This window comes from Oreochromis aureus, linkage group 3 (assembly GCF_013358895.1).
Source record: "Oreochromis aureus strain Israel breed Guangdong linkage group 3, ZZ_aureus, whole genome shotgun sequence".
NCBI classification, from domain to species: Eukaryota; Metazoa; Chordata; class Actinopteri; order Cichliformes; family Cichlidae; genus Oreochromis; species Oreochromis aureus.
The window spans coordinates 41,562,807-41,576,971 of NC_052944.1; the positions used below are offsets into that span (position 1 = coordinate 41,562,807).

Consider the following 14,165-nt stretch of genomic DNA (forward strand, 5'->3'; position numbering starts at 1 on the left):
TGTGTCTGTTAGATGAATGATTTTTTCCCCCCTCCAGCCTCTTGTTTACCCTAACAAGCAGCTTTAAAAGCAGAGTTACAGGCTGCTGCTGTTTTTCTGTCGTCCTTCCATAAAATTTGGAATAATCACCAGCAGCAGTAAACGTGCAGTTAATCTGTCTGTGTGGCACCGCTGCAGAAAAACAACGCCAGCACAGTTTGCAGCACTACGTCTTGTAGATGCAGCTCCACGTTTGCTTCAGGTTGGTGTTCCTGTGCAGGCCGATGGCAGTGGATATGTCTGTTTATCATTAATAAAGAGCAAAGAAGCAAAGCAACGCCCACCGATGTAATTCTCACAAAGAAAAAAGAAAAGAAAAAAACACTGTCTGGGGCTGGACCCTCTGTGGATCCGGTTTGTCTTTGACCTGCACGCAGTTACAAGGTGCTGTTTGTTTTTTATTGGCCGACCCACTGAGACTCTGTCTTGTCTTTGTGTTGCAAACCAGACGCTGCTGTAGCCGAGGACAAACCTGAAGTTAATGGGAACCAGCAAGACAACGGCGCTGTACAAGGTAACACACACAAGCGCGTGCTCATTGAGACACAGTCACGCCAATACACACACATGCAAACAACGTGACGCAAAGTGCCATACGTTAACAGACACACACATGGCAGGCACATGTGTGTGTTGGGGCCCATTTGAGATCAGTGGAGACGTTAAGCAGGCGCAGTGGCCTCCCTTTGATGTGCACCTCAACAGACATGCATGTGACGACGACTGTAAATATTTCACAGAGTTTACGTTTAAGTGTGTGACAGCTGCGTGTCAATACGCAGGGCTTTAAGCTCTCCGTGCTGGAATTCCAGCGCGGGGCTGTTTTAGATTTGACAGTAAATAATGTTCATGGCGAACTAATCCTGCTTTTTTTTAAACTGTCCTGTAGAAACACGTTTTTCTATGAAAAGACTAAAAGAACATGTCATTGAGATACCAACAACAAGAAGAACAATGTGACTGAGCTACTTGGCAAAAGCGACTTTGTATCAAGGCTACTTGTTTGGTTTTTGGACAAGTTGGAAAGTTGTTATTCGCCCGTTATTCTGCATAAACACTGTTGGGAAACCAACTGAGCAACAAACACTGAAAATTATACTTGCCAGCCACTTCTACTACCAGGCTGGACCTGCTTGTACCTTCAGAACTGCCTTCATTCTTCGTGGCGCAGGTTTGACAAGGTTCTGGAAACATTCCTCAGAGATTTTGGTCCATTGACATGACAGCATCACACAGCTGCTGCACATTTGTCAGCCATGATGTGAATCTCCCACTCCACTTAAAAACTTGTTCACTTTAACTTTTTTTAAAGTTCTAAAGCCTACCATGACCTCGATGACTGAGAACTTGCAGGCTTTCAGCAGGTTGTCTTGACTATGTCTGCATACCTGGCATGTGATTGGCTGATTACACTTCTGCATTAGCAAGCAGCTGAACAGGTGTATCCAGAGCCATTAAATGGAAGAGTTGCGTCATCTCCCTTCATTCCAGTGGAGTTTTGTTTTTGCTTTTTACACCAATGGCAGATCCTGGAGCCTCACAGTAGTTCTGAAAGTTATCAAAATACGCTAGCTGCGCTATAGAGATGTAATAGCACAGAAGTTTGATATGCAGTGTTTCAACTGCTTTCGATGCACCTGTGGGAACTATTTGAAGGCTGCATGACCCACGGAACAACCCGGAATTCTGAACCCCCGCTGACACAACTCTGACTTACTTAAGGGCTCTGGGTGTACCTAACAAAGTAACTGGTGAGTGTACCAAGTGTATTTGTGTGCACTTCTTCTTGTACTACCATGTTTGTCTGTACCAGTTTAAGGTTTTTAAGAAATGTATAAAGTTTTAGAAAAAGATAAACAATATTTTTGGATTATTTTAAAATCAAATTATAGGTTGAACAATTAAGAAAACAGGGACATGCTTATTAAAAAGCCTATCATAGCAGAAGGTAGCTTCTGGCTGGGCCTGGTTCTTCCACATGGCTCTTCCTGTCACTGGGGACTTCTTTCTCCCCACCATCATCAAGAGCTTACTCAGGGGAGGGGGGTGTTGTCGTACTGATAATGTGAACTGGTAAAATATATAGGTGTTCTATAGCATGCAAAGGTAAATAAAGAAAGTAAGAGGAAAGAGAGCAACAACATTAGAAACATCCTTGAGAATCTTTTGGAAATTGTTAACATTTTCAAAGAAAAAGGACATTTTTAACAAAGAATTTGCAAAGTGAAGCACAGAGAGAGATCAATCTTTAAGTCAATTCTTGTATTTATTTGAGTTTACATTTCTTCAAGAGTAGTGAGCTGTTCAGCTGGAAGACATTTTAATAGAGCGCAGACTTTCTTAAAAGCTTAGTCATTTTGTAAATTCTTTGTTATTACTTACTCACAGCAAACACATTTTAAAAGGACTGTGGTGAGGTTTATCAACATATTTTGCGAGTTGCAGAGACTAAACATATGCCGGGTTATTTTTAGATGCCAGCAGCACTTGGTTAAAGCAAAGATCTGAGTCTGGTTTAAAGACAAATTCCAGAGTGAGTTTATTTATATTTCACTAAAACCACAGTCTTGTCTAACCCAAGCAAAACTGATTTCGTGACCTGCGTTTAACTACAGCCTGGGCTCAAATGGGACAGTCGCAAGCTCTGCACTCCTGCTGACAACTTCAGTTCAAACTGTCTGAAAGTGAGACGACAGTTTTGTCAAATAGAAAGGTGAAATTGGGATTTGGTAGTTTAGGAAAAAGTGACATGCCTGTTTTCTGACCAGTGCTACTGCTGTTGCTCTGAGGGTTACTAGACTTTGTGGATTTAGCCAACTCCATTCTATGTGTTGTATTGTGGGAAAGCTTGTTTGCACCACTGTAAGAAAAAAATTACCCATCAACAAGTCAAAATTTCAGGTTATTATCTCAAAGTTTCAACTTCCTCACTCTAAATTTTGAGTTAATAACCTGAAATTTCAGCTTGTCTATGCAAACAAGAAACAAGCTTCCATAACTGTCATACTGTCACTGGACTGTCATAGTTTCATGGCTGCTTTCCAGCTTAAAATAAATAATCAAATGCCACCATGATCTAACCTAACCAATCCATTACCTTACATTTTACTGCAAGAAGAGTCTAAACTTAATAAAAAATGATTATTAGTATTCTCAACAAACCTTTAAATAACACTAAAAAATTCATTTAAAAGATATTTTTCAATGTAAAAGAGCCAAAATGGAACTTTAACAACACATTATATAGCCTGTCTGATTAATGTAACTCATAAATAAAGTCATAAATAAATGGCAATACTCGTGTGGGCTTTAAATTTCTTCCACTTTATTAGATTAAGTTGATGAGCAGACTATCCTTAAAAACACCACGACATCCTCTGCTGCCCTGTCTTTCTGGCTGCTCTCTCCATCTTTAAAAGTAAAGTTTACATCCGGTAATGTTGTAAACTCTCTGCAAATCGACTACAGTGCCGCTGTCTAGCAGAACAGATGGACACGCATTTGTTTGGTGATGTTTGTTGAGTAGATTAGATTTTTTCCCACTGGATTAAGGCCTTTGCACATCAGACGCATAACAATTAAGCAAGTTAAAAATGTTTTAGACTCACCTGTTCACACGAACCACGCGATGTCGCTGGACAAATGTGCGGTATTTACTTTTTTCAGATCAAGGTCAGAATAAACAGACATGTCCAATTAGACCACTGCATTTGGCAACAAGTGTGCTCGTAGCTCGAAACGTGCAACAGTACTAAAAAAAACCTCTGAAATGATTTCTCTGCCTCCTGAAATGTGGTCCCAACTCTGAACTCAAAGTGCTCCACTGACATCCTGAAATATGTACGAAAGCATCAACTGCTGGATGAAGCCAACACATTCTTCCTGCTGCTGTCTTCTCCTGAGAACTGGATGAACCCAGAATCTCAGTTTCTTCCTTTTCTTGTTTAGAAACATCAGGACCATCTCATTAACGCTTGATGTCGATTTTGTTTTTTCTTTGTGTGCATTTCTTGAGGATGAATTTTTAACAAAAGCTCAACACTCTTGGAAAACTTCAGATCTGAAAAATTCAGAATTTCATGTTGTTGTTTTTTCACAATGCGCTTGATGTGTAACAGCCTTTTACGCCGAGGTGGTGGCAGTGAGACAAGCAAGCAGCCACATCCAAAATGTAAAAAAGAATACAAAGTATCACCACCTCCACAAACTCCACCTTCTTGGACTGATGGTGCTCCTGAGTGTTGCTCACTAATGCTGCAGAGCAGAATAAGGACCACCACTATCTTCAGCTGTGGTCCAGGGTGAGGGACCATAACGGCGACCTGGTCAGCTCACCTTCAGGAAAAACACAAAACAGGAAGGCCTGGAGCTAGGTGGTTTAGTCTGGGCTCTTTCAAAATAAGAGCATGGCTACTTGGCGATAGTAAATCGACGATGTCTTTGGTACACATAGATGAAAATGGATAAAACGAGTGCCGACTGTTAAAAGGACGTGTGTTGGTTATGGGGTGGGACTGTGGGGTGACATTAGTTTCTGATTTGTTGAGCATCTCCGTGGCCTCGGGTGGAAAGAACGGCAGGCTGTAGCACATGAACTTGCTTTACTTTATTATTCATGAAACTGCCAATCAGACTTATTTACTTATTAATCAAAGGTGCACTTCTGCGGATGGGTCCGGCCCACTTTAACCTCAGGCTGCAGATGAACATAACCTGAAGGAAGCGGCGCTGGAGTCTGACTGTTTTCAGGTGGAGGGGGTTGAAAAGTTGAGCTGAAGTGGAGGAAAGGTCCAAGTCCGAGTTATTGGTTTGGAAGTGCATTATGCCAATGAGGGTCCTCACAAGTACAGCGCCGGTGTGTGCGTCTGTGTTAGTATGCATGTGTTGTCCTCTTTCCACCAGCTGTGCTCAGTCCTCCCTGACATTGAAAACCTTCACTTGAAACTCTGCGTGTGTATAAATGAATATCTACAGGCGCACACCGTGTGTGTGTGTGCTCTGTACCTGTAGTTGTGCATTTCTGTGTGTGTTTGATCCACACTCTTGTGAGACAGGGAACTCTAATTAGCTCTCACTCCTCTTTAGACCCCTTTTAGATCCCCTCTCTTCTGCAAGCCAAGCACTCCGACAAACACACACACACAAACACACACACCTACACACACTCACACACACACACACACAGACCCACCTGATTTCATTAATGTTGATTGGCCCAGTAGGACCCCTTTGCACACACACACATAGACAAATACACACTCATCCCTCCTGCCATAAAAGCATTTTGCACCTATGGTGGTTTACTTACACACAAACACACACATACACACACACACACAAACACACACACACACACACACACACACACACACACACACACACACACACACACACACACACACACACACACACACACACACACACACACACACACACCTCTCCCCTGCCTCTCTCACCTTCCACACTCTTAATTAACGAGTGAGGAAGAAAAGTGCTGAATACAAAGAAAGACATCGCATTACAATCAAAAAGAGAGAGAACGAAGGGAGGGAAAAACGATAAGCAAGGGAGGGAAAGCGAGAGAGGGTTAAAAAGAAAGGAAGTGAGATCGGTTTCATTTGGTTGTTAAAAGCTGACCAGGCTAATTGGCCATGTAAAAAAAAAAAGATTTGAGGGAAATTAAGAACAGAGAAAAGGAAGTTAGAAAGCAGGAGAGGGCGAAGAAAGTGGAGAAGATTTAGAGGTTGGGGGGTGGGAGGCTCTGAAGGAGGAGGTTAAATGATTGAGATGGTGAAAGGGGGAAAACTGAAGGAATATAAAATAGAAACATGGGCAAAAGTAGGAAGAGAAATGGGAGAGAAGGAAGAAAGGGAGATTTGGGGAAAAGAGAGATGCGAAGGGAAGGATTTGAGAGGGAAAAGGCAAATATGTGCTGGAAAAGAAGGAGGGTGTGGCGTGAAAACAAGCAAGAGAGGCGAGAAATAAGATGGAGGACGGAGAAAAAGGAGAAAAGTTCAAAGGAGATGGAGAAAGAGAAGAGGAAAATGATGTCAGAATGAATGAAAAGGAAGGATAGGGAAAGGTAAGTGGAAGAAAGGAAGAGGATGATGAGTTAAAAGCAGTAAAATGAAGCAGGGACAAAAGGTTGAGACAGGGATAAGAGTAAATATATGGAAAAAGAAGAGGGAAAAATCAAAGGATACCAGATGTTAGGTGGAAAGAGCAGGATGAGAGGGCGTCCGTGCATATATGGATAATGCTTTAGACATCATTTTTATAAGGAGTCCCGGACACGTGAAGGGGGAGCAGAGGAAGGGTTAGAGAAGAAAGGAAACAGTGAGGATTAAAAAAGATGAACAAACCGGAGAGGAAAAGTGGGGTGCAGTAGAGGAAGAGGTGGGAAAGGAGGGCAGCAGCAGGAGGAGGAGGAGGAGGAAGACTGAGCAGGTTCCTTGGGACGGAGTTGAAAAATGTGACCTTGTTCCGAGACCTGGTGACATTTTCTCCACCCTGCTGATAGACTTTTAACAAGGCAGGTCAGCGTCATTTTTAACTACGACAGCAACACACACACACACACACACACACACACACACACACACACACACACACACACGTGCACGTGCACGTGGGGTGGAGGTGTATTTTATAGTGACAGATAGAGGTGAGAGGGAAATGTGCCGAAGTGGTTACAAAAAGGCCAGACTCAGACTCACAAAGACTCAGCTACTTCATGTTTTGTTATTTATTTTGTTTCAGCAGACAGATAATTTGAAGAAAAGAAATCAGTAATAAAACATCAGAGAAGAAAAAGGAAAACCGAGTGCTAAAGAGCGAGTTATTATTAGTCTGAAAATGAATGTTTGGAGCAGAAACAGCCAGTAATTCACAGCTTCCTGGTTTTCTTTTGTCTTCTTTGACACTGAACTGAATATTTGGGCGTTTCGTGAACAAAACAAGTGATTTGTTGATTTGGGCTTCGGGAAAAATGCGATGGACACATTTGGTGCTATTTCTTTTTTTAAATGATTAAGAACTAGACAATTCATTAAGGGCTTCAAGTAACAATTACTTTCATTACAGATTTATTTTTGTTGATTATTCCGTTTTTCTTTCCTCGAGGAAACACTGGAAAATATTGGAAAGCATGTTTGCCCAGCATGATGTGTTGGCTTCAGGTTTCATTTGTTTCCACCCAACAGTCTAAAACTCAAAACACATACACACAGTGTTGCAACAACATACTGTGATATTTTTAAGTGTTTGAATATTATCGGATTATCAATAAAAGTTTGGCGGTTTGCCGTGTTGATTGCACTTTTTAGGACATAACTCTTCACTTGAACTTCTGGCCTTCCACCAAAGGAAAAGTACCAAGACTGTGAAGAAAAGAGTCAGTTTTAATTAAAGGTTAAATTTAATCCATACATATGTCTTTATGAATGATGAACCACAAACTGCATCTATAGATTTATGCTCAGGGACACAAAATGTAGGTCTTTATTTAAATATAGTGAGGTGTTGAAACTGGTCATTAAGGGTACAGGGAGGGTCATCAGATACCGTTTTTATACTTTATGGAGGAAAGATTTAAGCTGCGTTAATTTTATTAATAATAACTAAATGTAAATTTTATCATCAGACAATGAGCTTGAGGGTCTGTGTGGATGTCCTAACTGTTTTTTCGTGACTGTGCAAACTGAGCCCCGTGTTGTGGACTTCAAAGTAGTCTACCAGGAGTGAGTGCTTGGCCGTTGGGTCTCCAGCTGTCCATGTCCACAATGTAGTATAATTTGACCCACAAATATCCCTGGAGCATGGACTGATTTTCCTGACCATGGGCCTCTTGTGCTCTTCCTAAACACACACAGTTCAGTCAAACAGTAATACATCACGTATTACTTTGAACTTACATTTGCTATTGTGAATGTATATATTCTTGCATTATTTACATTCTTAAGTGGTCTGTAATCTAAATAAATGAACAGTGAACAAAGTGCTACCTAAGGTCTCAGTCACGCAGGCCTAGAGACTGTTGGCAACCCCCTGGCACAGTGTTCATACATAAAATCGGTCACCAAGGGAGTGCCCTGCCAAAAGTCTCCTTAAGATTGCTTTGGTTGGAAGCAGATTGTTGCTTCGATAGATTAGTCTGCAAACACTCGCTGAGTGGTAGCGAAACTGGGAAAAGTGAATAATAGAATGTCAAATGCATCCAATAACGCACAACTTTTAGGCAATCACAAAGAGGTTGTGCAACACAGTATACTTCTTTGCAACCAATTTCATATAGTGACTACCAGTGTTTCAGGCATGTCCTACCCGGAGGAGGCCCCGGGGTAGACCTGTTTCTTGGCTGGCCCAGAGATGCTCGTGTGTTCCCCCAAATGAGCAGGAGAAGGTGGTTGGGGAGGGTGTGGTCTGGGCTTGTTCTGGACCCAGATAAGTGGCAGAAACTGGATGGATGTATGGATGGATGAATGGACGTTATCTAATTTACCAAACACTGTTATAATCACACTATACTTTCTAAAAGCCCTTTACTCCAATAATACTGTACATAAAAAACAAATGCCTGCTTTTGCCCTTGTGGGCCACAAATGCAAGGCGAATCTGGGCTCGTTTGGTCTGAATTTGCCTGCGGGGCAAATAATTTTGCACTTCCTTGTGCGGAATCTTTACACATAAGTTCAATATTCAGGCAAAATCTCAAATTACGCTCTGGGTGCAGCTGCTCAAACGTGAAGCTCGTCTGCTTTACGTCCGTTTTATGTCTTTTGGACCGCTAGTTGCACAAAACAAGACATTTATAGAGATTTCCTGGAACGGTGGGAACCTGGAATTGACATTTTCAAGATTTCCACCAAACAAAGAATAAATAACGGGTCAAAAATAAAACGGATTAGTTCCAGTGGACAGTGGAAAAATGAGCGCAGCCATAGAAAAGCAAGCTGATGTGAAAGTTTTCGATATTTTAACTGGAAGAAGTTACAGGTTCGAGTTTTGAGGACAGCACTGTCGGGGGGGATCAGCGCGGCTCTCCACTCTTTAAGTTGCAGGACAGTTTTTTAAGCACCGGGCCAAACCTGCTGCCTAAAGGAGAAAAAGAAAGGACAGGAGAGGACAGAGAGAAGAATGGGGCGGGATAAAAATAATATGAGAGTAACAGATAGAGGACAGGAGGGAGCAGAGGGGAGGTGAGGAGGAGGAGGGGATGCATGTAGAATAGAGGGATGAAAGAGGAGGAGAGGAGGGGGTTTGAGTGGATTGTGGAGTGATAAAAATAGGGAAGGGCAGGAGATGAGAGGGATGAAAAGGAGGGAAGGCAGGGAATATGAAGGAGGAAACGAGGGGCGAGCGCGAGATGAAAGAGAAAATTTAAGAAAGTTTCCTTTTTTTTAAAGTCCAACACAGAGACCGTGGGTCTGTTTCATATCCAAATAACAAAGAATCATGAGCAGAGGACAAAACGAGAGGGTAGGAAGATGACTAAGAGCTTAAAAAAAAGTAGTAAGGTAGTAGAGGGCAAGAGAAAGAGAAGTGCAGGGTGGAAAGAGGAGGGAGGGCAGGTTTATGGTTGCTGTTATGCAGAAATGTAAACACTTTGCAACGTTCGCAGAAAACAATGACACCGCAGGGAGAGGAAGGTTTGCACGCGTGTGTGTGTTCCTGTTGTATGCATGCGTGTGTTCGGGGTTTTAGTGTGCGCACATGCTCCTGTGTGGGTGGGTGCAGCAACAGCACTACGGGGAGCGGAAGGAGAACGACGGAGGTGAAATGAGAGGGAGAGAAAAAAGAGAGGAGGGAGGGGAGGGAGAGTCGACCCTGGCAAAATTGGAGAGACGAGATTTCTGTCGTAAGCGGCATAAAGGGAGAACAAGTGAAGAAAAAATACTTCCTGCTTTAATGACCATGAAGAAAGGGTGAAGTTCCTGTGCAAATGTCTCATTAGACTTTAAACTCTGCATTTTTAATGCACTTAAAGAGACTTTAGCTCAATTTTAGTTGCTACAAGTGGAAATTTTAATTCATATGGACAATTTTTGGAGGAAAACGTTTACTGAGTTAAATATGACAGTGGAGGGTGGAGGCAGGAAAGAAGCAGGGATAATGTGTCACCACTTTCTGGATTTCTATTTAAGTTTAGTGCAGTTGTTCCCAAGCTTAATATTAGCCAATTTCTCAATCTGGAAATAAAAACAACAAAAACAAGTATGTGGCCAAACCAGTTCCCCATTTTTACCTGCTGATGATTTACATACTGAGGTTGATTCACAGCTTTATTTCCAGCAGTTCTTAGCCTCTCCTCCCTTTAGTTAATTATATTTTTTACCCCATCAGTCTTTGTTGTTGTCATCACCCTGCTGGCATCACCAAGTTTGTGAACACACTAACTCAAGAACAAGTATTTTCAAATTAATAGTATAGGTGCATCTACTAGAACCATGTTTGAACCATGATCATAGTGCATCATATACACATTGTACAGCTTACCTGTTGCTCAATAAAGAATTTTCAGCTCCTTGAGCAGTTTTGCAGTAGCTGGACGGGGTTATTTGCTGTATGTAAAATCACTCCATTGCCACATTTGATGGTCAGACAAACTAGCTCAAGGTATTGCATTAAGAAGCTAAAAAACATCATTACAAGTCTAAACTGGCTAACCTTTAAGCATTCATCTGGTCTGTAGCAATGCATTTAGAGTTAGGAAATGGGTTAAGTCCAAGTCACACAGACCTAGAGACCTCTAAGTGATGCCATGACAGCCAAGAATCCTCACAAACTTCAGCAACTGGTGAACAAAAAAAATCAAAACTTTCATGCGGGTGGGTAGTTGGTGTCAGGGGATACGCATTTTCCCCCAATGACTGGTGGTTTCCAGGAGGTCACAGACTGGTCTCTAGGCCTGTGTAACAGGGACCTTAGTTTCACATCTACCCCTTTATAAGGATTTTTTTCCCCATTTGGCAGACTTAAATGGAAATTTCATAGCAGAAGAACTCTAGTCAAGAAGAAGAACTCTACTTATTTTCCAAAACAAGTTTTGGAAAATAACTTTGACTTTAAAGAGTAACCCATCTCCAACCATATCCCTAAGTGGTTGGCCTGGTAGATGTTAAGGGGTTAATATTTTGCCAGTTATGTGTGAAGCTGTTTTTTTCTCATTAAATTATTCCATTAATGTCATTTTAAAGGTCTGGCAAAAAAAATATTGTTCTACTATCTAAATGTATAACCTGGGCTTTTTGCAGTCTGCAGACCTCGGACTGAAACATTACTAAGGAGACAAACACAAGATACACATAGATCTTCTTCTTTATGATCTGCATGTTTGTTTATACATAGGTTTTATGCTAGATCCCCTTTGTGATGCAGCCCTCCCCATTTATCCGGGTTTGGGATCAGCACCAGCATTGGCTTGTGACTTTCCCACTTGGCTGGGTTACAAGATGCATGTAGATAATGAAAATAATTAAAAAAGAAAATAGTTGCCTAGTTTGTTACAATCACTTCCATAACTTTATCAATGGTTTGTTTTACCAAAGAAACAAGTTCTTCAGTTATTCTAAGGCAGTATCTAAATTTAACATCACTGGGATATAGGAACTGCTAGAATCACCAGTCAAATCTGATAAAAGCTTAGAGTTTTCTGACTTTGTGTCAAAGGATTTTTTTCTCCCCACTCAGTTTTATACTTTTACCAAGGTATTTGCTGTTCTAGAATTTTCCCACCCATTTTGGTTGTGGCAGGCCTGGAGACTATCCCAGCAGTCAAAGGACGACACGTGGGTTACACCCTGGGCAGGTCGCCAGTCCATTGCAGGGATACTCATGAATTCTGATAAGTGTTGATTCAGGAATCTTTGAGTGCCATGCAGTTGTGCCAGTTGTGCCAGTTGCTTGTATGCTACCCTTTTTTTTTTTTTTTAAATGACGTGTTTATGTTTTTGCCTAGAATCGCGGCCGTTTCTGAAGACTCCCATGATGTTCTAGAGAGAGACTCCGCCTCCAGAATCCCGGCCCTGCACAGAAGAACTCCACCAGCCCGCTTCCACGGCAGCCTGGATCACCACAGATATGACCTCCCCAGGCGGGACTTTGCTGCAAAGCGACCGTTTTTTTGACGTTGCTATGATAAAAATGGGACTACTAAGAGACAAACTCCCTATCTGGACGTACTTTGGGGCCTGTCTCTCTACCTTCTCTTTCTCCTTCTTCTTCTTTTTAGACAAACTTCACTCCATTCATTCCTCTTTATCTGTCCTTGCAGCAGAACTTGTTCCTCATTTGTTTCCGAAACTGAAAACTGAAAGTCATTCCCAAGGATTTGGAAAAAAAAAAAAGAAGCAGGCAGCAAGATGTGAATGGGCTGGATGACGTCAGCATACTCTCAAATTCGGACAGATGAGAATCAACATGGTTGGACATAATTTAGAAAAATCAGTTAAAAGAAAAAATTCAAGGATGTTGATGATTTGCAGGAGCTAAAAATTTTCAACTCCCGCTCTCTGGGTGTTTCGCTGGACAAGAGAAACAAAAAACACACAAATAAATAAATAAATGAATAAAAAGGAGGCATGTATAAAATATCAGGAAGGAAAAAAACTGAAGATAAAAAGAGAAAAACAACTTGGGAGGCTATTTCTGTCCTGTGTTTCATTCATTTTTATTTTCCGTACAGGGACTGAAAAGAATGCATGGGAAAACTTTTGTGTTGTCGTTTAGCTTATTTTAACCTCCATACACTCCTTAACTTGAACTCTCCGTTTTCTTTCCCCTCTTACGAACTCCCTACCACCTCTTCATTTCATTTCTACCTCTTATTTTTTTAATCCTTTTTATTAAACCTCTCCCATCCTTCTGTATATTCCCACTGCCCTATTCCTCTCTTTCATACTTGTTTTTTTTCCCCTCTACCTCTTCGATGTCTTCTCTCTCCCTCTCTATGTAAAGGAGGCATTACTCTGAAAATGTTGGATGCGGCTTTTCAATGTATGAAGTATTTTCTATCACCCTTAAAAAAACCTATGGAATCAGTTTCTGAAACGATGCAAAAGATGGAAAAAACAAAAAAAACAAAAAACAAAACAAAAAGCAAAAAAACAAAAACTGTTTTTTTATTGCAATGGAGTGATTTTTAGACACATACTATCCTAAAAGTATGTCGAATTCTCTTCCTCTACATTTGACCTTTTCACATTTTGATGCCCGTTCCTGTTACCAGGAAGTGTTAGTACAGTTTCTGTTGTTTGTCAAACTAAAGATGGGGAGTTTATTTTATTATTATTATTATTGTTGTTATTGTTGTTATTGTTATTATTATTTTTAACTGCCCTGAAAAAAAAAGGTTTATGAACTTTCTATAACTCACATTCAGTTTTACTCCTTTTCTGTTGGATTTGAGAACTTTTCAGTGATCAAACGTACCGCAGGTGAAGACGCTCTTCTGCAACATCAAACACCAGAAAGCGTTCACTTCCCGATTTTCTGACCTACTAAGAGTGCAGGCTGTGTTGAAGTTTTGTTTTTTCCACTGCGTGTTTTGTTTATTTGTTGAATTACTATTTGAAAAGTGTACGGGAGGAACGAGGGAGGGCTGGGCCAGGGTGGGTGGGCTTAAAGGGATATTAAGTGTAGATAGAAATGACATTCAGCGTTTTCTTGATTTTTGTTTTATTACGTTTTTCTCCTGATGATCTCTCAGTCTGTCACTGTTCTCTGGGTTTGAGCTGACTGCAAATATACAGTATTATAATGACTGCTGTCTCCTGGTGTTTTACATCATGAGTTCATGTACGTTGCTGACTTTATGTGAACAGCATCATAAGCTAATACGATCTAAACACTCGGCAGTGTTTTGAACCATGAAGTCCTACAAACTGTGACGCCACACTTACTAAACTCAGATTTCTTGTGTTGAGTTATCCTTGCGTTTACAAAATTTAATGCTCTGTCACTATATTTTTTACAGACATGGGGGGAAAAACTACGCAAAGCAATTGTGCTCAATGTATTTCTGGTGGCTTGAGTGTTTTTAAATTGGATGTAATGAATGAAGAATAAGGCGTTGCGTCAAGCATGTCTGATAACTAGGAGTTAAATTCAGATGAAAACAATTACAATTT

General features: G+C 41.0%; 1 protein-coding gene across 1 annotated transcript in view; it reads left to right on the plus strand.

The window, feature by feature from the left end:
- dachb (dachshund b) overlaps positions 1-13,798 on the plus strand; it is a 113,381-nt gene extending 99,583 nt beyond the window's left edge. Inside the window, exons 11-12 of the mRNA XM_039610277.1 lie at positions 488-553; positions 11,996-13,798. Of these exons, the coding sequence (XP_039466211.1) occupies positions 488-553; positions 11,996-12,033 (104 nt within the window). The 3' untranslated portion in view covers positions 12,034-13,798. The remainder of the gene's footprint in view (positions 1-487; positions 554-11,995) is intronic.
- The last annotated feature ends 367 nt before the right edge of the window (positions 13,799-14,165 follow it).